A 22,601-nucleotide genomic window follows, 5' to 3' on the forward strand; every position below is an offset into this window, starting at 1 on the left:
TTCTCTCCAACTCTCTTTTCTCTCCTCAACAGCCCTCAATATTCTCATTTGGTCCTCATGTGCTTGTGATGGTGACAAGGGCACCAAGGCATGTGTGTGGCCATCTTTCTTCAAATTTTAGTGATTCTTCCTCCCATCATGAATCATATACCTATCATACTACCATGGCCTACCTAGTAAGATGTGTAGCTATCATGGGCACTACATCACATAAGACCTCATCATGGTAGCTCCCTATAGTGAAAGGTACCACTACTTGCTCAGTTACCTTCACTTTGTTACAATCATTTAGCCATTGTAACCCATAAGGTTTAGGATGTTTAAGGGTAGGCAATCCTAATTTCTCCACAAGTAAGGAACTAGCCACATTGCAACAACTACCCCCATCTATAATCATGCTACACAATTTCTCCTTCACCACACACCTAGTATGAAAGATGTTTTCCCTTTGCAACTCATCCTTATCCATAATAAGTTGAGCACTCAAGGTCCTCATGGTAACCAATGCAAAGTCATACCCATCGGATGGCTCTTCAACATGCACATCCTCTTCATTTTCATTCCCCTCAACCAACATCAAAGGTTCAGATTCATTTTCTTCCTCACTCTTTGCCTCCCCATCTTCCCTAATCACCATGACTCTCTTGTTAGAACATTGGGAAGCATAATGCCCATATCCCAAACACTTGAAACACTTCACATCTCTAGTCCTAATAGTGGCAGTACCCCCTTTTCTCCTTATCTTTACTTTCTACCTTTTCTTTTCCCTTCCACTCTTCTTTCCTAAACTTAGGAATTTCTTTCTCACCCTTAGAAGTCTTATCTACATTTGGTTTCCAAGGGGCCTTTGGAGCTGAATGGACACAACTACCATACTTTAAAGCTCTCTTCATCTTCAATTATTTTTCTACTTTAATGGCTATGTGCACCAACTCAGTCAAATTAGTGTAAGAGTGCAACTCAACAACATGTGTAATCTCCATGTTAAGACCAGCTAGGAAACGTGCCATAGTAGCCTCTGGAGGTTCATCTAACTGTGCCCTTGCTAAGGCTATCTCCATTGCCTTATAGTACTCTTTTATACTCTTCTCTCCTTGTGTCATCCTTTGTAACATTTGGTGGAGTTCCCTAAAGTAGTGTTGGGAACAAATCTCTCCCTCATTGCTTCTTTCATAGCCTTCCAAGAAGCAATGGGTCTAAGACATAAAGTCCTCCTAACCATCAACTGGTCCCACCACACTATAGCATACTCCTTAAACTCTACGACTGCAAGCTTCACCTTCTTTTCTTCACTATAGTTATGACACTCAAAAATTAGCTCAACTTGCCTTTCCCATTCCATGTAAGCATCCGGATTCTCCTTCCCATGAAAGGGAGGAATTTTCATCTTAATACTACCCACATTAGTGTCTACCCTCTCTTCTAGGCCTCCATATCCATAATCACCATATCTATACTCCCCAAATCTAGGCAACCTACCTCCTCTTCTACCTCTAGCTCCCCTGCTCCTAGGTGGTCTATAACCCCTACCACGATAGTTGTAGTTCCCAACCTCAAATTCTTCTTTTATCTCTTCCCTAAAATCTTCCTCAACATGCACTTCACCCTCAAGGTTCTCCACTCTTGGTTCCCTTATATTTCTCACTTCTTGCCTTCTGTCCCTAGCATCATCTCTACCCCTTGCTCTCTCTTCCCCATCCTTCTCATCTCCTCCAAAATCCTATTCATGTCATCCCTCAATGTATTCATGCCTAAGGTCAACCTCTCAAATTGTGCAGCCACGACGTCCCTATACATAGCTTCATCAACTAGGACTCTCTCCCCACTACTACCAGTTTCATTTGACATGATTTTGAGCTGCAAGAAAAAAAGTTAGTAGGAAATGGCTAACTCTCTAGGTGTTTCACACAAACAGATGGCTTTTACCCTCTAATGCACTCACACCCTCAAGCCTTTTACCACTCACTTCTTCTTGCTTGGTTCCCTTGGAATTAAAATACCAATGGCAATTCAAAAACTCACAAATTTTAAACAAAATGATCAAGAATAATAAGGAATAAGACGTGACACAAGAACAAGCAATGTGACACTGGGATCAAAATAAGAGATAGACACCAAATGAAGAGTTAGTAAACTGGAATGAAGACAACCTAATGAAATAATATCAAGCTCAAATATCAAATTTCATAATCAATGCAACACAGATATCAGCAGTTCACATAATTTACCAAAAATATGCTCCAATTTTGGTTCACCACACAAACGGCTATATTTTGATCTAAAATTTGGTACACACTAGAAACCCAATACTGACTAACTACTGGTAAAATTTCAGGAGTTTCTGAGGGGGTTTACTATGTAAACTAAAATTGATCAGGTCTGCCGCAAAATTTTAGTTTGATAAAAAAACAGTATCAAATGACCCCCAAAATTGACATGGGAACTACTGAAATGGGATATAAATAGCCTATAAATTTTCAGAATTTTCTGGATTGGTTTCTTATGTGAACTAAATTTGATCAAGTCTACTGCAAAATTTTAGTTTGCCAAGAAAACAATGTCAAACAACTCCCAAAATTGACACAGGAACTAGTGAAAAGGGGTATAAAAAGCCTGTAAATTTTCAAAGTTTTCTGGGTTGGTATGTTATGTGAACTAAAAATAGTCCAGTTTCTACGCAAAATTTGGTTCAATAGGCAAACAGAGGTATTTTCACCCCAAATTTGGTATGAAGCAAATAATTATACCTAAATGATTCTGGTGAAATTTCAAAATCAAATTCAAACTTTAACTTCATGTTTCTATAATTTCCCCCAATTCAACAATGGTAAGAAATCACAATTCCAGCACAAACACCACAAACTCCAATAGGGCAGTAGATATATCATCAAAATTGCATTGCTATCAGCTACTAATCATGTCAATTCTCAATTTCAGTTATCAATTCATCAATCTCTCATAAATCAAAATTACTGCAGTAGGCTCAACATGCTTGATATTATGCAAGAGTTCAAAGAAATTAGCTAGCACAAAGATGTTATAAAGCTGGAATATAGATTAAACCCTAAGACAAAATTGGAATGAAAGATAGATTTAAAGAAATTTCTCTAAAACTCTAGATGAAGATTTCAGCAGCAAGTATTAGAAACAGAAATGAAAAGCATGAAAGATGAAGAAAAACAAAAACCCTAGAAATGTCTTCTTTGGCAGAATGCCTTAGAAGTTTATACCAAACAAAAAAAATCAACTTAAGGAACATAAAGAATGAAGGATACTTACTTGATTTGATGCCCTAATGCTCTAATACCAATATGATAGGCACCCAAATGAACATTGCCTAAGGATGTAGACCTCTAATGGAACCCAAGAATCATCAACACCAAAACAAGTTTTCTTTGAACAAAATAAGATGTAATCTCTATGGAAAAAGAAGCACCATAATATATATTTCAAAGACGAACAAATAAAGCGTCAACACAATAATCCAACTTGTGGGAGATTACATTGATCATCAAGTAAAATAGGTAAGTGATCAAGTTGCCTAAGTTCTAGTTCTTCCAGAAACTAGCAAGAAAGAAAACTCAAACTCTTTCTAAGGGAGGCTCTCATGTACAGCAGAAAATAAAAACTGAAGGAAGAAGATGGTATTCTGTAACACCCTAGGCAAATCCCACATCGGCAAAACACAGGAGAGATGCTGGGTTTATAAGTTGGTGGTTCGTAACCCTAGTGACGCATTTTAAAACCGTGAGGGCTTCGACCCAGAGTGGACAATATCACTAGTGGGCTGGGCCATTACATTTATCAGAGCCGCTCCGTGTGCAACCTTGGGCGATAGTGGGGCAAACCTCAACGAGGACGCTGAGTCCCATAAGGGGGGTGGATTGTAACACCCTAGGCAAATCCCATATCGGCAAAACACGGGAGAGATGCTGGGTTTATAAGTTGGTGGTTCGTAACCCCTAGTGACGCATTTTAAAACTGTGAGGGCTTCAGCCCAGAGCGGACAATATCACTAGTTGTAACACCCCGTTTGCATAGCCTGGTATATTTCACTGTTCCGGTGACCGGTGTCGGTCCGGACAATTAAGGGGATTAGAATCACATTTAAGACAACTAGAAAAGCTATAAACACAAATAATTAGTAATGTCCAATTAGTTAAGTATAAACAAGAAAAACAGAACAGAAGAAGTTAAACTAGCCGAGAGTCACAGCGATGGGTGACCTTCTCGGGAATGACTGCGAAGTCATTTTAAACTCAAATTTCGATCCGTAAAAAGTGACGCCGCGTTCCTTAGGACCCTTATGAACACAGTGGAAAAGAGAAAATCACGAAAAAGAACTGTTAAGCCAGTCAAATAATTAGGTCAGGGAGCCGGAAGAAATATGAAATTAATTGCAACCGATGAACCGCGAGGGCAATTTGGTCAATTGACCCGAGTGACTCTGACCTAATCACAAATAAAATCGGAGAAAAAAAATTTCGGAATCGAGAATTAAATTAAAGAACTAATAGAAAAATAAATAGAAAAAAAAAAGAAAATAAAAAAGTAAAAAGGTAGTGACATCATCATGTGTGACATCAAGGATGATGTCATAATAAAAAAAAATTCTTTTCCCACCAAATTTGACTAAGTTAAATATCTTTTAAATAAGATAAAAACAACATAAAAAAAAAATTTTATTCTCATCTTCTCCCCCAAAACCAACGTCCACTTTCCCTCTCCCAAAGCTCACTCTCAAACCTCCATTAGAGCTCTTAGCTCAAGCTTTATACACTCTAAATTAACCATAAGTTCCCCTAAAATTCTTCACTAAACCTCATCCTTGCATCTTGAAGAGTATAGAGGAGCAAGAAAAAGAAAGAAAATTGGAGAAAAAGGGAGTTAGAAGTTACTACACAAAGGTGAGTGATTTAAGGTGCAAGATTAGTTTACTTGTTGTGTTTTTAGCTTGAATTAGCTTGTAATATGCTTAAAATGGAAAAAAATATGTATGAGGGACTAAATTGAAATTCGTCCAGCAGGGAGGGGAGAGTGATTTGCATGAGTTTGAGTGAGTAAAACATGTTAAAATGCTTGAATGAGTTGAAAGATTGTGTTTATATGCTTTGAATTAGTTAATTACAATGAATTAGTGTGGTTAGGGTTTGAAAACTAGGGTTTTGAGGCAAATTTTGGAGAAATGTATAAATGATGACTTTGACCTATTGTGAAGTGAAAAATGGTCAATAATGACCAAAGGAGATGTGTGGGAATTGTTAGAATGGAAGTCAAATTCGTAGGGTAAATGGTCATGCTACTGGCACCAAGCCAACTTTGAAGGACCAAAACGGAAATTTTACAAGTCCAATTGATATGCCACCAATTGGGGATGAAAATAGATATAAAATGACACAATTTTCATTAAGGAACCATGCCCAAAAACTGACCAAAACCTAGTGAACCAATCGACAAAAGTTGAATAAGTGCAGGCTGCCACTGCACAAACTGACCAAATGAACAGTAATTGTTCATTTGGTCATAACTCGAGCTAGGTAGGTCAAAATGACCTGAAATTTTACCAGTAATTAGATAAGATATAGATCTAAAACTTTCATGAAGAACACCAACCCAAATTATGCCATTAACCTAATCAAATTATTGAGCAAAGTTGAGTTACTGAACCTGCAAAACTGCAGATTTCCATTTGAACAGTAAAGTTCCAATGGCTATAACTCTATCTAGAAAACTCCGATTTAGGCGATTCTTGAACCGATGGAAACCTAAGACATAGTAGAACATTTCGTATGAAGGAAATTAGACCAAATTATGGACTTAACTTGATCAAATTACTGAACGAATTTGGATTAAAAATTTGCCAGAACCAAAATTACAGCATGAACAGTGCACGTGAACAGTAATTGTATTTTGGCTATAACTTGAGCTACAAAACTCCAATTGGGGTGATTCAAAAATGAGAATACACTTAAGACAATAAGGAACATTTTCTATGAAGGAAGGTTTGCCAAATTCCAACAGTAAAAGGACCAATGAAACAGTGCAACTTAGGACTCCAAAACCGAAAATTGGCAATTTTGCCTAAAAGACCTAAGCTTTGAGAAAATGACCAAAACCAACAAATTTAATGACCAAAATGTGGTATGTGGGTAAAGTTGGAGTTCCCATACCTATTAAGCCTTAAAAAGTCAACAATTTGACTTGAATAGTATAGTGAATAGTAACCCAAAACACAAAATTTCGAGAACGTCGAATTTAAAACGTTAGAGCTAGGTAAATGTGAAGCTAAATTTATTTTGGATTTATGTTAAGTTCTAGTACTGAAACATTATAAAATTGTGTGTTTCAGTTGAAAAGAATACCGAGAAGGAACATGAGGAACCGAGTCGAGGCCAAGAGGCGACTCGTTTGAGGTTTGTGCACAACATCACTATGCTTTAAAATGTATTGATAAAGTGAATGAAATATGTATTTTACATTTGCTTGAATTGTTGAAAATTTATTTGTGACATTAGTTATGATGTTTTGACTTAAATTGTTGAAAGTTATGGTGTATATTTGAAATGACAATGTTTAGCAAACTGTTAAGATAAGTTTTGAAACCACAGTGTCATGACCATATATTTGAACACCTCACTAGCACGACTAGTGGGGGTAATTAGTTTCGAATTTTGATTCCTTCTCTGGAGAAGTGTTGAGGTGTGCCAGTAGAAGAGGATGTGAATGGATATCCATATATTTGAGCTAGCTAGCCTTGTGATGTGATTTCTCTTTAGCCTCTGGCTATTGAGATTCTATTTGTTTCGAATGGAATGATCTAACTGTGGGTTTTATGAAATGTGTTTTGATACTTCAAAGTGAACTTAGTTTGCATTAAAATTTCATAATTCATGTTTTGTGTTTAATGCTTACGTTTAGTCAAATTTTTGAATAAATGTGATTTATATTTTGCATAAAGATTATTTTAGTATGTTGTGCACCACTGAGTCCTAGTACTCAGCGATAGCTTTTATTGCTGTCGCAGATTTAGAGACTAGAGGAGCAGCAGACTGAGCTGCTGAAGATTGAGGATCATTCAGCTTGAAGTCTTCGGGTATAATTTATACCCTAACTGTAAATATTTCTTTTGATGTATATATTGCACATAAATGTATGGACATGTAAAAATGGGTCTTGAGCAGTTTGTATAAAAATTGTATAAAGTTGTAATATATATATTGTAGTTTGAAATTCTCTTAATGTAAATTTTGTAATAATGTATCTAAATTGTTTTGTTTCTAATGAAATATGAATGGAACTATTTTATTTAATTTGAATGAAATGGTTTGCTAGTATTTTGATGATCATTGGATAGTGGATTTGAAATTTGAAAGTTGATAAATGTGTTGAGAAATTGATTGAGATTGAGTATGAAATTGAAGCAGTTGTTGAAAAAAATTTTTAGAAGTGCTTTTTACAGGTATTTGAAGAACTGTTTTCTCAAAATACAGAGGGAACTCTGTCAAAATTTTTATAAAATTTGCAGAAAAATAAAATGGACTAAAAATATTAACTAGATTTACTTTTAATCATATGTTTTAAATACCTATTAAAAAATGCTCACCACTTGTCCAAAAGTAAGAAAATTGTTTAAAATCCCTTGTAGGGTACTTAATGAGTTATCGGTAGGTGAAGTTCGGTAGTTCATTAGGTATTCTACGGAATCATGTTATGCCTTACAGAGGGGTAATGTGTGACACTAGTGGGCCAGGCCATTACATTTATCAGAGCCACTCCGCGTGCAACCTTGGGCGACGGTGGGGCAAACCTCAGCGAGGACGCTGAGTCCCATAAGGGGGGTGGATTGTAACACCCTAGGCAAATCCTACATCGGCAAAACACGGGAGAGATGATGGGTTTATAAGTTGGTGGTTCGTAACCCCTAGTGACGCTTTTTAAAACCGTGAGGGCTTCGGCCCATAGCGAACAATATCACTAGTAATAAATGTATATAAATGTAATGGCCCGGCCCACTAGTGATATTGTCCGCTCTGGGCTGAAGCCCTCACAGTTTTAAAATGCGTCACTAGGGGTTACGAACCACCAACTTATAAACCCAGCATCTCTCTTGTGTTTTGCCGATGTGGGATTTGCTTAGGGTGTTACAATCCACCCCCCTTATGGGACTCAGCATCCTCGCTGAGGTTTGCCCCACCATCGCCCAAGGTTGCACGCGGAGTGGCTCTGATACCAATAAATGTAATGGCCCAGCCCACTAGTGATATTGTCCGCTCTGGGCCAAAGCCCTCACGGTTTTAAAACGCGTTACTAGGGGTTACGAACCACCAACTTATAAACTCAACATCTCCCCCGTGTTTTGCCGATGTGGGATTTGCCTAGGGTGTTACATATTCTCTTCCTTATAAACCTAGGGTTACAGAAACACAAGCTAAAAATGTTAAGACAAAAGTTACAAATAATTGTGCCATGTTGGCTATCCTAACAAGAATAGTAAGTGTATTAATTATAAAGAGAAAAGATAGCAGCAGCATTAATTGCAAAAGAGCAGAAAGTGACAGCAATTAGTCCCTCTTTGTGGTAGAATATTAGGGCCCACTTGATCAAAAAGTAGCTCTCTTTAATTCAAATGAACCAATGAGCTCCCTCCACGTGGCGTGAACCCTACAAACACCTAGGTGGCTGCCAAGTGGACTCCAAGGTGGCATGAGGCATGTCCAAAGTGGCTGGTGACGTGGCAATGGAAGCTCTAACTTGGCACATGGTGATCCACTTAGATTCTTAGAGCAAGCAAGCTAGGCCTTCCTTATGCAACTCCCCTCCTAAGCCGAAAACTCTTTTATGGTCCATGAGCATGCTTTGAAGTTGCTTAGCTCTCGCCCTAGTGATTGCCCCTTTAAAGGGTGGTGGTGCTCCATGATGATCCTCATCAAGCTATAGCCATTTCCAACAATCTCGTTTTTCATGGAAAAACAAAGCATTTCAGTATAAAGTTGTTCTTTCTTAGATATGTTCAAAAGGATGGTGTAGTGTGCTTGAAGTATTGCAAGACTGAGAACCAGCTAGCAGATATCTTCACTAAAGCTCTTCCTAAAAGCAGGTTTGAGTTTCTAAGAGAGAAACTTGGAATCTCCACCCACTGATGCAAGGAGGAGTATTGAATGTGTGCATCAGTGGTTGCATGGTTGCTCATATGGATGCTGACATAGCTAGCAGAGGTGGCTGTACATGCGAAACTAAGGCTGCAAGCTCAGGTTTGAATGCCAGGTGTCTTTAAGATTAGGTTGTAAGTGCTGCAACTAATATTCAGTGCAACATATGCTCTTTGACCAAGTTTTTAGGAGATTTGTTTTGATTTTCTGTTATTTACTAGCTGTTAAAGTTAGTAGCTAAAGTTTAGGAAGTTTGTTGCTTTTATTTCTGGTTTTTAGCTGCAAACTCATGTATTTAAGCAGATCATTATTCAATAAAAATATACTTTCTCCCATTTTCTTTTGTTCTTTATATGCTCTCTTTATTAGTTAAGTTCAGCTAAGCTAAAATTACATCATGCATATCCTCACTTCCATCAACCATATCCACCAATTGATCCTTCTCAGCTTTTTTCATGAAAATTGGAAGCAAATGCATGAATTCCTCAGGCTGCAATCTATCTAAATTTTTCCTTCCACAGATTACTTCCATGACTACAATGCCAAAGTTATAAACATCTGCCTTCTCTATGATTGCTGAGCTGAACCATACAGGAGCCAAATACCCAAGAGTTCCTCTCATTGTGGTCACTACTTGCCTTTGATCCCTATCAATCAACTTAGACAAGCTAAAGTCGGATATCTTTGAATGAAGGCCAGCATCCAATAGTTTGTTTTGAGGTTTGATATCCAAATGAACTATTCTCTGTTTGCAATCTTCATGGAGATAGGCCAGCCCCTTTGCTTTGTCTAGAACAATGGTCGTCCTTGTTTGCCAATCTAGAGGAGGTCTCAGGGCCTCTTTATGAAAAATCAATTTGTCCAATGACCCATTACATATGAACTCGTACACCAAGAGCCTATGCAATTTTTCAGCACAGAAGCCAATTAGCCTCACCAGGTTGTTATGGTGGATGCTTCCTATGGTCTTCACCTCTGCCATGAATTCCTTCTTCCCTTGGCCTAAATAGTCTAGGCGCTTCACAGCAATTTTCTCACCTGTGACCATGTCTCCTTCAAAAACTGACCCAAACCCCCCTCCTCCATGCTTTTTCTGGAAATCTCCAGTTGCTGCTTTTAGTTCTTCGTAAGTGAGCCTCGTGGGCATTCCTGATAGTTGGTCTAAGTAATCTTCCATTCCATCCTCTCCATCAGTTTTCCTCCTAAAAAACACTATCCAAGAAAAGCCAACAATCAGACCCACCAGAAGAAAGGTTACTGTAGTTAATCCTGCAATAATTTTTGTTGTAGGAGATCCTTTTCCATGTTCTTCGGTAGTCAAAACTGCAGTACCACCTCTTCCATGGTCTCCAGGATTTGAATTTGTATCGGAACCTCTTTCACTCCCACTATCGTTTGAAATTTTGATAAAGGCAAATGACTTAAGATAGCCTTCGTTTTTACTTTCATATGTAAGTGAAAGAACTGGTGAAGGCAAGAGACATTCCTCATATGAAAAATTTTCCCTGTACCGAAACAGAGCAAATTTGCATGAACAGGTTTTCAAGCACGTCTGTTTACAGTTCTCCATGTCTGTTTCATTCGCTATTCCAGCCTTACTATTGAAATAATAGACATTTTCGTAGGCATGAAGTGTGAGGGATAAGGGATTTTCACATGTGGTTGGATTAATCTCTTTGCATCTGAAATTGCATTGGGCATTCCAGACATCGTCTTGAACAAACCCTTCGGGGCTCGAACATCCTCTATTTGAGCAAAGGCCATAATCACCTCATGATATTGGATAATTACATTTATATACGAAATCTTTCAACAGATCAAACGACTTGGAATTATCATCATAAAGTCTGAGATGCCCATAGGAATCAAATTTGACCAGTGTACTTTTATAATTAGAAAATTCTGCAAATAGTGAACTGATAAAATAGCCGTAGTAAGTTGTTGCATTCACAGCAAAAGAACCGTTATCATTTAGATGAATGCTTTCGACCGAGTCAATATCAAAATTGTCCTCCCAGAAAAAATAACTGAAGTAATTTAATTCATCTGATTGGTAAGAAGCAAACAGACCTATAGATGTTAAATAAAAATATAAATCTCCCTCAGACACATTGGTTTCTGAAACACTAGGCACCAGCTTCTGCCCTGGCACCAGTTTCTGCCCTGGGAGCAGTGTGTCTGTTGGATGATCAAAAGATCGCCAAACAGTCTTAATTTTGCTATCTTGAAGTACAAGGTTTCCAGTTTCCATCAACTTCATACCCACCACAGACTTGTTAGATGTTCCTGTAGACCAAACAAAAGCACCATCTGCATCTCTGAGGACCAAATTTCCATCTGCAAGTAACCTTAACGTAGCATTCTCACCAACGGCTCTACTTTTGTTTACTAACCATGTTACGTTGTTGAAAGACCAAACTTGTTTGCCAGATTCAAAATCTATTAATGCTTCAGCTAATCCAGCAGCCAAGTAGAAGTAATCGTTCCTCTCGTTTGGGGAGTAAAACCCACAAGCAAATCCAATCCCATACTTAGCATGTGGTTTCTCGTTGGATAGGATTGTTTGATCGTGGCCAAATATGTTCCGATTATAAATGGTCCGCAATGTGGGCAGCTTTGCTGCAGGAAAGTAAAGAACTTGGGCTTGTTGGAAGTATGCAAAGAAAAGGATGATCAAAAGCTGCAGAAGCATAATACCATTCAAAGGCCACACAGCCATGAGTTTGTGTTATTGAGGAGATGGTATGTTAATGAAGCAGATTTCCAAGTACTTCAGATGGATAGCTTTCATATCTATAGTTGGGAGTTAAAACAAAAAAAAAAAAAAAAACAGAATTCATTTTCTTGACTAAGTTTGTTTATCATGTCTCAAGCTATTGTCCTAATTTAAGTTTATTTTTAAGTAATTTAAGTTTTATTACTTGATAACATTTTAAAATTTTTTATGGAGTACTTTTCTTTGTTTTATTAAGTTCATCTTCTTGATTAAGCGTGCTGCACTTGCCTTTTTATTATTTTTAATTAGTGATTTAATATAATAATTTTATATTTTATATAATTTCATATTTTTTTTATTTGTATATATCTTTTTATCCAATATTTCTTTTCTTCTTTTTGACATGTATTTATATTGCTTCTAAGTTATAATAGAATTATACATTAAAAAAGACTTATAATGATTGTAATATGTTTTTTAATAATTTAATTGCATTGTTTGGTATTAAAATTATAATATCAATAATAATAATTTAGATGGACAAATTTTAAAATATAAACTCCTATAAAAGGAAAAAAAAAATTTTGAGCTCAACAATCTTTATTTTTTACTTTTAAATAGTCCAATTTTGTTTGCTATTAAATGTATATCATATATATATGCTAACCTATTTGTTTCCTATTGAAAATATATTATATGTATATTAGATGTATGTATTCTTACTTATATATGTATGTTTAACTACATAAAAATATATAGTAGTTAATAATATAAACAATTAATCATTTTTATTAATAAATACAAATTAACTTTAACTAGAAGTAAATGCAGTCATCTTATTAGTTTAAGATTTCTTTATTTTTTCAATTTTAGAATATTCTTATTTTGTTTATATTGATATTTAATAGTCAATTAAATTTAGTCATTATTATTATAATATTAAATTACCATGTATGTTTTGTCCATTGAATCCTCCTCAACATATTAATTTAGGGTTTTTTATTTTTTTAATTTTAAGATTTTTTTATTTTATTTAAAATATATTAATTTTTATTACCATAGATATTTTTACCATCCAGTCATCTCAACATATTAATTTAGAGTTTTTTTGTATTTTTTAATTTAGGATATTTTTATTTTTATTTAAAATATATTAGTTTTTAACAACTAATTAAATTTAGTCATTTATATATATAATTACTATGTAATTATTAGATATTTAAAGAATAGAATTAAATTTGAAAAAAAAAAAGGTGATAGCTAATTATATTTAAAGAATATAATATATAAATTATATTTTTCTCAATATTTAAAATAAATAAGAAAATAAACAACGCGGCAATTTTTTTTTAATGAAAATAGTGAAAAGTAGTCCTTAAATATTGTTTACTTCCATTAATTATGAGACTAAAAAGGATAAATCGAGTCAAGTTTATAGAATAAAGTAAGTTGATTGGAAATTTACATGAATAACAATCATGAAATGAAATGGACATATGATTTCATTGGAAATTTCTAAGAAAAATGGTCACCTGTCATTTATCTATTTCATTTTCCTAACTTCGCTGTCTATCTTCAGCTATAACTTTCCAAAGATCATAAGCTTTCAAATAAGTTTGCATCTTCATTGATCAAATCTACTAGTTGTCACTAGTAATGACCTGTGGAGCTATAAAAAAAAAGCTACCGGTTGCCATTTCAAATATGGTTTTTGAAAAAGGTTTTTATGAACTCCCTTGGTTATCTTTCAAAACTCACAGGTCCTGCAAGATTAATGGTGACTCTGATACCACTTATTGGAGGAAGATTAACAAGTTTGCAGCAATAAATGGTTTTGCAGTAGCAGGAATCAAGAATACAAGAAGAATAGATTGGTGATCCTTGATCAAAGCTTGAATTAAGACTCATATGATCAAATATATAAAAGCAATCCAAACCTTGCAGAACTGATCCTGGAAAAACTTCACAGCAGTGAGGTTAAAATTTAATTTAAAGTATTTGGATTCTCGGGGCCTATAGGGAATGTAATGGATAAATTTCAAAAACTGTTTTTAAATTTTAAGGATTGTAATATAAATATTTTTAAATTTAAAAATATAATATAAAATCTCTCGAATTTTAAAATTTTATACAATAAAATTCTTTTAACGCCGGTATAATGTATATATTGCCTACTTATTCCAAGATTTTCTGCTATTCAAAAAAAAAATGTCAATATTGGAGGTAAAATGCCAATACCTAAGAGAGATGGAAGGGACAGATTATTGTTTGTCCACCTTGCAGGGTACTGGTGGTATGGCATGATATTATTGAATTTGGGATTGAAGGAAGTATCCGAATGATAAGATGAGCAAAAGCTGCAAGTCAGCATGAAAGGAATACAACAAAGCCATGATTCTCGTTGGCTATGAAAATTTATTTTCTAAGAAATTAAACATAAGGATGGTATTTTGCCTGTTAATGTCTATATATTCTGGGCTAGAAACAAATTCTACGACCTTGTCCACCCAGCCTTTCCTGTTATCCATTTTAAACAAAATTTGACGACCTTGACTTGGAAATTGGAAATTAAGCATCCAATCCAAAGGCAAGCCCCGAAATAAATACTAATACACACAAATGCTACAACCAAGAAGAAAGAGACGCAGGCTGTCGGTCAAGACCTCATGAACAATTAGAAAGAAGAATCCTGAGGTTGAAGTCCTAGCTTACCATCGACCTTCAATTTTAAGTAAATATTATCAACAATGCAAGTTGCACTAAGACTTACTAGCTAAGAAACTAACAAGTGTTTTTAATTGGCATGTTTACAGACTTCTAACCGCATCAAAGCCCTCATATCTTTCTTTTTTATTCATAATTTCACACTTTTTAATTCATGCAAGTGTTGCAGGTTAAATTTTGAACTATTTTTTCCCTGGCATTCTCTTGGATGTTGCAAGACTAGCAACTAAAACTCCTTTTAACAATTCCATTATGTTATTGAAATCATCAACAGCTCCTATATATTCATAAAAAAAGTAAGATTATTTTTAATACACAAGTTAATTTGCAAAGCCAATTACAGGTTATAAATGTTTATTTGTATTTATATAATTGCTTAAATAGGTAAAAAAAAATTGTAGGAGGATAAAATTCATTCATTAGAAACAATATTACAGTGTCAGCCCAAGGCCCAATAACAAAAGGGTCCCTTACACTTCTGCAGCTATAGTCTAAAAAAGGACCAAAGGCCATGGGTTGAGTAATTAAGCTTGTTATATATATATATTCTTGAAATAGAAAACAAATGAAAAAGATTTGACAAATTAACTTTTATAGTTGCTAATTGCTACTCCTTTTATAAGCTCGGCTACTGGCGCATACATATTTATAAACTTAAATTTTGCAGCCCCAGAATGTCTAATCATTTCATTGGTAAATGGCCTAATTGTGATGGCTGGAAGCACTTAGGGTTCCATCAGTTGTGGGCATACCCCACTACACCTCACCATTACCAAAACTTTCAATTACAAGAAGATTCTGATCAATCTAGTCCATTCACTAGAAAAGTAGACGAGGTGTGGGCTACCATGTCATTCATTCTTGATTTTTAAGTGAAGATTATGGAGACATGAGCATGAAGATATGGCACTTGCCTTCTTTAGTGGTAGGAATCTGATAAGGCAAAATGAGTAGTGTCACCTTATCAAACTAAATTCTTGGTGCATTTATTTCAAATAAAAAAAAGCTGGTCAATCTTCCATCACTGGCTGAGACCACCACTAGCACTAGTTCACTTTCATCTCTAGAAAATTCCATTCCTAGAAAAATCTTCTCCTTGCCTTTCCTTAGAATCCCAATAAAGTAAAATTCTTTCATAAGTTAAAAATGAGATGCCTTCTTCTTCCCAGAACTTTTCGTAAAACAGAAATGCTGATGAAACGCTTTTTTGACCCTCTAGATTTGATGGATGGTGCCTCTTTTCTCTACATGTGACTTCAAACAAGTAGAATCTGGCGTCAGATGTATAAATTCGAGGCAATTTTCTCTACTGTGGCCATGTCTCCTTCAAAAACTGACCAAACCCTCCTTATCCAAGCCTTTTTCCTGGAAATCTCCAGTTGCTGCATTTAGTTCTTCATAAGTGAATCTCGTAGAGATTCCTGATAGTTTGGTCTAAGTAATCTTTAATTCCATCCTCTCCACCAGTTTTCTTCCTAAAATACACTATCCAAGAAAAGCCAACAATCGCTAACACCCTCCATTCGAGCAAAGGCCATAATGACCAAAAGATGCTGGATAATCACATTCATTTGTAAAATCTCTCAGCGTATCAACAGCCTGAGAATTATAGCTCCTACACTACGCATTATATGATCGATAACAATGTCCTGTGTTGAGTTGCATCTTAGCCTGCACTAATTTTGAATTTTTAAGCATCTACTCATGCTTAAATTCTCTTTTTATGATAGATGTTTCTTGCCAAGATTCTGCTGAACAGAGATATTTTCCTATTCTATTTGACAACTACTACAGCAAACGGATTTCCAAATTGCTGAAATCTGAAGGATGACAAAGTTGATTTAAGAAGTCCTTGCACCTTTTCGTGCAGATGGTTGAATATATGTAACTATGTAGTGCAATAGGAAAGCTTACCCAAGATCTTTTTTTTTTTTTTTTTTTTTCGAAAATAAAAATAAGGGAAAAAGAGAAGATACTGGGAAATTGACGAATTCAAACATTTTAAGCATTAGATATATAGAATGAACACAAATTTTGTTCTGAAATCTCTTATCTCAATTTTAATATAATATGGTAGGCCAGTTGATTCCAGTCCAACTTGAGAGAAATCAAGTTTTCCAAGATAGTTACTAGGTAGAAAGATAGATAAAGAACTAAAAAAGTATCGCACAACATACCAAACAGGACAATCGCTAACTAAAAGGGTGCAGTAAGAAAATTGTAAGCATGAATTTCAAAGCAGAACTTTGTTCTTCACGTGGGTCGTGATAGAACTTCTAGTTCTAGCGTAGTTAAGGTGCCTAAATCATCCTCTCCTCTTGTAGCTGCCAGTCTTGTTTTTAAAACAAGTAGAATCTGGCGCCAGAGACCCTAGTCTAATAGTCATTTTAAATGTAACAGACATACAGATAAAGCTCCTTATTTCCCTCTACAGCAGGATGGACAGTAATAGGCACAGAGTGCCCTTAATCAATTAGCCAATCCCATTTGTAACCTCATCAACGGGTAAAATTACATGTAAATAATCACTTCAGGACTCAGTAAAGTGACATGAACCACTTCTCTGGAGCCCTCTTTATTAGCATGGCTTAAGAAAACAGAAAATAATAAGTTGCATCTCTCTCCAGCATTCTTCATGCAAAGACTTGATCAGCCATGCATGAAACTCTCTTGACACACGTATAGGAGTCCGATTAGCATAATTTTGGATGAATCATATTTAAGTGTTGTACATGACTCGACATTATATACTAATAATATCTGTTCATATTGAATCATTTGTGTTCTGGTGTTCTAAATTACTGGACATTACATGTATCTGAGCTAACAGCTCATTAACACTGATCATTCTTTCAAAAGACACGAGATATGGTGTTTCTATAAAATTCTCTTTTATCATCTAAATTTCAATGAAAGAATTTGTAAATATTAAGAACGAAAAAACGGACACATATAATCATGGTAGACAACGACAAGACTGTTTGTTACCATTACAAAACGGGTACCGAGATGGACATGGCCACTGAGACATCACCAACGAAACTTGAATCCCGATTTGTAGCAGAGTTGCCAGCAAATGCATATCCAGCACCCAACCCACCAAAATGCAAGGCATAATTCTCACACCTTTGAAACACTCTAGCAAGTGATGCTGCCTTCCTTCTTGCTCTCTTTGTACCCGTGAACAGCAAAGTCTGCAGTAAACCAGCCAATGCTGGTGCACGGATTACTCTCTCAGTCGCAGCTGCCCCACCACTCCTGCACAACTCAAGCAAGGCTGCAACAGCATTTTCTTTCCCTCTTGGAGTCCCACACCGCATCATTCCTATTAACCCTGAGACAGCCATTTCCTCCCTACCCACTGCTTCAGCCCCAATTGGCTGCCTCACAATCAAAGCCAATGCTCCTGCTGCTTCCTCTGCAACCCCTTCAATTCCCAGAGCACCTACTAGTGCTGTAACAGCCCCTGCCTCAATCATTCTGGCACAATTTTCCGTATGAGTTGACAGATTAAACAAAGCAGTTACTGCATCTTTCTTCCCACGCGGTGTCCCCACTCTCAACAGCCCTGCCAGGGCTTCCACAGCCCCTTCCTCATCTGCTATTCTCTTCTTGTAATCATGAACTGCTGACAGGCTAAACAACGTTGCTGCTGCATTTTCCCTTGCCTCTGTAGTGAGCCCAAACCTTAATACTTCGACAATAGATCCCAAGCACCCCTCTTCATCCATAATGTGGCTTTTGTTCTTATCATAAATTGAAAGATTAAGCATTGCTGTTACAGAATTCTCTTGAGCAACGGGGTTTGAAGATGATAGCAGCTTGCGGAGATGGGGAATTGCCCCAGCTTCGGCAATGAAAGCACGGTTTTCTTTTCCTGTTTTTGCTAACAAACGGATCTCGCGAGCAGCAACAGTTTTTGCACCTTGTGACCCATTTGCCAGTTGTTGAATGAGAAGTCTTGCTGTGGCTCTGTTGGCTTCTATTGCAGCTTTGGTAGGCAACGTTGCAGCAAAAGCCTCTGCAGATGAATCTGTGTTCTCTGGGGGCTCATAAGGGATTCCATGAGCAGTGCACCATTGTACAATCAAATTCTTCAAAGCTCGATTGGGGACAAGACGGGTGTTGGTGAGCATTTGCCCTGTCTTGGGGCACGTAGAATGCCCTTCCTCTACCCATCTAGATATTGAACTCCGATCGTATGTCTGCCCTGTAGAAATTATCACAGGATCTCGCATCAAATCCAATGATATTGGGCAACAAAAATCTTTCGGTATAGAGATAAAAGTGTCTGCAATCTCTTGAGAGATCAACCCTTTTCTTGGCTTCTTCTGACTCCCAAATTGCAACTCCACCTCATTTGTCTCAAACCCAAAAAGCAAAAACCTACAATACCGTGTTATTGCAACAAATCCATTAAGCACCGAAGCCGTTGGTTCAACATCTCCCTCATGATTAACAATCTGTTCCTCCAAGAACTCAATCTCTGTTCTACAACTCTTGGCATCCCTTATCCCCAAATTATCCACAAAGAACGACCTCAGCTCCACCACACTAGAAATCCTCCCATTCTCAAACTCATCAAGAAATGAAAAGAGCCTAACCCGCAAAGCCTCATCGTTTTTATCAATATATAACCTTGCTTTCCTCGTCTGTTTTTGCATGAGCTCAATCTGCTCCCGAACATCCTCGCTCAATTCAAGATCTCCCAAAGGAAAAACGTCCAAAAGGGTCCATATTTCCTGATTCAGATCATGAAAATGCCCCGAAATGGACTGGTTTTGTAGCAACAGCCATAACTTACTCGATTGCGCACAATAATCAAGCAATATCTTGGACCGGTACAAAAGCAAATACAGCTCCTTAAAACAAACAATCGACGTAGAAGACAAATTGGGACCTGACCCAGAATCCCTCAAATACTCCAACAGAACAACGAAAAGCTCAATCTTTCGAATCAGAGACCGCGAATTCTTTCGCTGAAAGAAGAACGATTTGCCCGAGAAACACGATACCAGCTCCGTTGACACCGATGCCAGGGTTTGTATAAGGGCGACATCGGTTAAATCAACAGGAGCCAAGAACGCCTCCAACGACGGCGATCTCCGCCGCCTTAGAGACGAGAAAATCGCAGCTGATGCCATTAGAAACCCCTCCAATCAAATAACTCCAAAACTTAGATCTAAATGTAGAGATTTTGAGGTAGCATAAGCCCTTTTTTCAGTTTTTTATTCTATATGAGATCTCTGCAGCTCCAAAATCTCCTCGTAGAAGAAATAGTCTCTTATTTTTTAATTGAAAAACGAAAAGAAGGGGAAAAAGAGAAAGAACAGAAAAATGGCTTACTCTTCTCCTTCTGATTATTGTTGTTGGGGTTGAATCTTTATGGCCTATACAAGAAAAAAGATAGGATTTTTAAGAGAGAATCGGCGAATCCGCGTTTTGGAGAGACGGATAGAGATGAGAAAGAGGCAAGAAGAACAGAAGGGAAAAAGGCGAAGGGACTGAATTTCCTATGACTTTGGTTTTTCTCTCCTTTTTTTTTTTTTTTCTTTCTCCTTCTCTCTCTCTCTCTATCTCTACAGAAAAATTCAAAACAGTTTTCGTGAAAACGACTTGTAGGGTTTTCTCTGATAATCATCCAGATTCCTGTCCATTCATTTCTTCTACTTTCTTCCACTCTACAGTATGCAGACGCAAAGAAATTTATACATATATTCTTTTTCTCTTATATTTACAAAGTTTCAATCTTTTTGGGTATTTCTTGCAGATCCTCTCAGATTTAGCAGCCCTTTTTAGTTTTAGGAATCTCCGAAACTTTTTTAATTACAGTATTACTATTATTATTATTATTATTATTAACACAGATTTAGATGGAAAATACAATTATCAAAAGGAATTACAGTTCATGATTTGTTATTTAAGATAAGCATAATTATTAATTTAGCAAGTGTTACGTGCACACAGAAGATAAAAAAGATGTATAAACACCGTATATCCATCTGTATACCGTATTATTGTTAGACTTTTTGTATGTATATCCAAAAGGGGATCCAAAAGGGGAAGACTTTTTGTATGGATTGGATTGCACTAAGGTCAGATGTCAGAGAGAAGTATCTACTGTTGGCCCTCAATCTCTATATTATTGGTATTTTTTGCCATAATTATGGGTATTTTTTAAAATTTAATTAGGTAATAATAAATAAAATTATTATTTAAGTTAAATTTTTTGGGTTTTTTTAAAGCAATCTACTTTCTGTAACTTTTGCTTTTTTTTTTTTTTTTGTCAAAATAAAGAGAGGGGGGCGTAGGATTTGCTTGGAGGGGTTGACCAAATAAATATAAAGGGAAAAGGTTTGGGAATGTTGGACCCACGCGAAGTTTAGAACGCGTAGAGACTTGAATGAAAGATTGTTAAAGTCCAAAGCACAGTTACTATCCTACCTGTCAGTGGCTAATTTTTCCACTTTGACTAAAAAAATTGTCCCAAACACAAGTTGACTTGACGCTAAATGAAAACACAGAAACCCCAAAACGCAGAGCATTTAGCATTCACACAATACATTGTCGGGCTTCGTTTGGATGACAGCCTGTGAGCAGCGACTTCATTTTCGGAAACGTCTCACAACCAATGATGGCCCTCCACATCTACTTTTTCAATAAGAGGGTCCACCAGATTGTTGTTGTGCTTCCCGTTCCTTCTTGTTTTGGGCCAAAACGTCTTATCAGTTCGGCCTTTGACGTGGAATTTATCACCTCCTATTTTCACCTACCTTCAGTCCCCGCCACCCGCCCGATTTTAATCTGATTCTGAATGGCTGAATCTTTTTTGGTCAAAATCTGATTCTGAATGAGAAGTTTAATTTAAATTTAGTTTCAATTAATTTAAAAATTCTTTTTACAAATAAAAAAAATTATCATATGGTTTTTGTTTTTACAATTTATTAACATTAAAAAAAATAACGAGGATAATAAAATAGTACCAAAAGAAAAAAAATTAATTAGGATAATAATAATAGCAAAAAATAAATAAATTTTTTATTTATTTTCTTTTTTTTTAATATCTTAATTAGCAATAATAATATACATACCTAAAAGAAACATACTAACATTAATTTCCACATTATCACACCTATTAAATTTAGGTATTATTTTATAAAACACGAGTTTTAAAATGTTATATTTTTTTAAATACCATTTGTTAAATGTTTATAAAATAAATGTTGGGGTTAATTAACCTGTCTTATAAAAATTAAGAGCCAAATAATATATTTGGCCAAATTTTTATTGGAAAAATATATATGACAAAAATCGTGTTTCAAATTATATATCACTTTTTTAACAGTAATTTGTTTATTAATTTATTATTTTTTCGTTGATATTAATATGTCTTTAGTATGAATTGAAAAAAAATTATTAATTTTAAAAATAATTTAATAATATAATAGGAGTGAATAATATAATAAAATTGCTAATTATTTTATTTATATTAATTATATTTTCTTAATTAATACAAAAAAAATAGTATAATCATTTTAATTTATAATTCCAAAAATTATTTCATTTAAATGACCATTTCTTATAATTTAAGAAAAGAGAAATAATGGTTCAATGGACTGCACGCTTCCACCTGTTTTCTCTTCACAATTCCCTTGTAAACACGTTGCAGGCAAGCGAATGGTTGAATTCTTGTCCGTCAGGATCACGCCACGTAGTGCGGTCAATCCAAGGACAAGTCAGAGAAAGGGACAGCCCAAGCTGGACGGTGACGATAATCCCACCGAATTTGCCTTGTTTCCATTCCAACCTAAACTAAAATATTAATATTAATAAATAATAATTAATTACTTAATGAAGCATTAATTTTGACGGCGAAGTTTCAAGGCAAAGTTCCAAACCATCTTGTTGTGTGAACGGTGATTTGGTACGGCTAACGCCGGCCGTTACCGCGTATGCATGGCTGGCCATGGATAAGCAGTCAAGGGTCCTATTCATGATATTTAGTGTAATCA

The 22,601-nt window shown here is 35.9% G+C and overlaps 2 protein-coding genes across 2 annotated transcripts; both read right to left on the reverse strand.

Moving 5' to 3' along the window:
• Positions 1 to 1,099: 1,099 nt before the first annotated feature.
• Positions 1,100 to 11,868, reverse strand: LOC110648918 (G-type lectin S-receptor-like serine/threonine-protein kinase SD2-5). The gene is made up of 3 exons (XM_058140593.1): positions 10,964 to 11,868; positions 9,544 to 10,831; positions 1,100 to 1,720 (listed from the first exon to the last, which is right to left on the reverse strand). The coding sequence occupies exons 1-3, from the start codon at positions 11,866 to 11,868 to the stop codon at positions 1,100 to 1,102; spliced, it is 2,814 nt and encodes a 937-aa protein (XP_057996576.1).
• A 5,414-nt stretch (positions 11,869 to 17,282) lies between these two features.
• On the reverse strand, positions 17,283 to 20,147 carry LOC110649491 (U-box domain-containing protein 17). Its single transcript, XM_021804081.2, has one exon. The coding sequence runs from the start codon at positions 19,731 to 19,733 to the stop codon at positions 17,580 to 17,582; it is 2,154 nt and encodes a 717-aa protein (XP_021659773.2). The 5' UTR covers positions 19,734 to 20,147; the 3' UTR covers positions 17,283 to 17,579.
• Positions 20,148 to 22,601: the final 2,454 nt, after the last annotated feature.

This window comes from Hevea brasiliensis, chromosome 18 (assembly GCF_030052815.1).
Source record: "Hevea brasiliensis isolate MT/VB/25A 57/8 chromosome 18, ASM3005281v1, whole genome shotgun sequence".
Classification (NCBI taxonomy): domain Eukaryota; kingdom Viridiplantae; phylum Streptophyta; class Magnoliopsida; order Malpighiales; family Euphorbiaceae; genus Hevea; species Hevea brasiliensis.

Bases quoted from the DNA above. Each gene is read 5' to 3' on its own strand.
- LOC110648918 (XM_058140593.1), bottom strand. From the start codon at position 11,868: ATGGCTGTGTGGCCTTTGAATGGTATTATGCTTCTGCAGCTTTTGATC. The intron at 10,832-10,963 runs GTTGAAAGATTT...ATGCAATTTCAG, and splicing joins AATTCCAAGTCGTTTGATCT to ATGCAAAGAGATTAATCCAA. The intron at 1,721-9,543 runs GTAATTTTAGCT...TGACATGAATAG, and splicing joins GAAGTGAGGATATGCATGAT to GATTTTGGAGGAGATGAGAA.
- LOC110649491 (XM_021804081.2), bottom strand. From the start codon at position 19,733: ATGGCATCAGCTGCGATTTTCTCGTCTCTAAGGCGGCGGAGATCGCCG.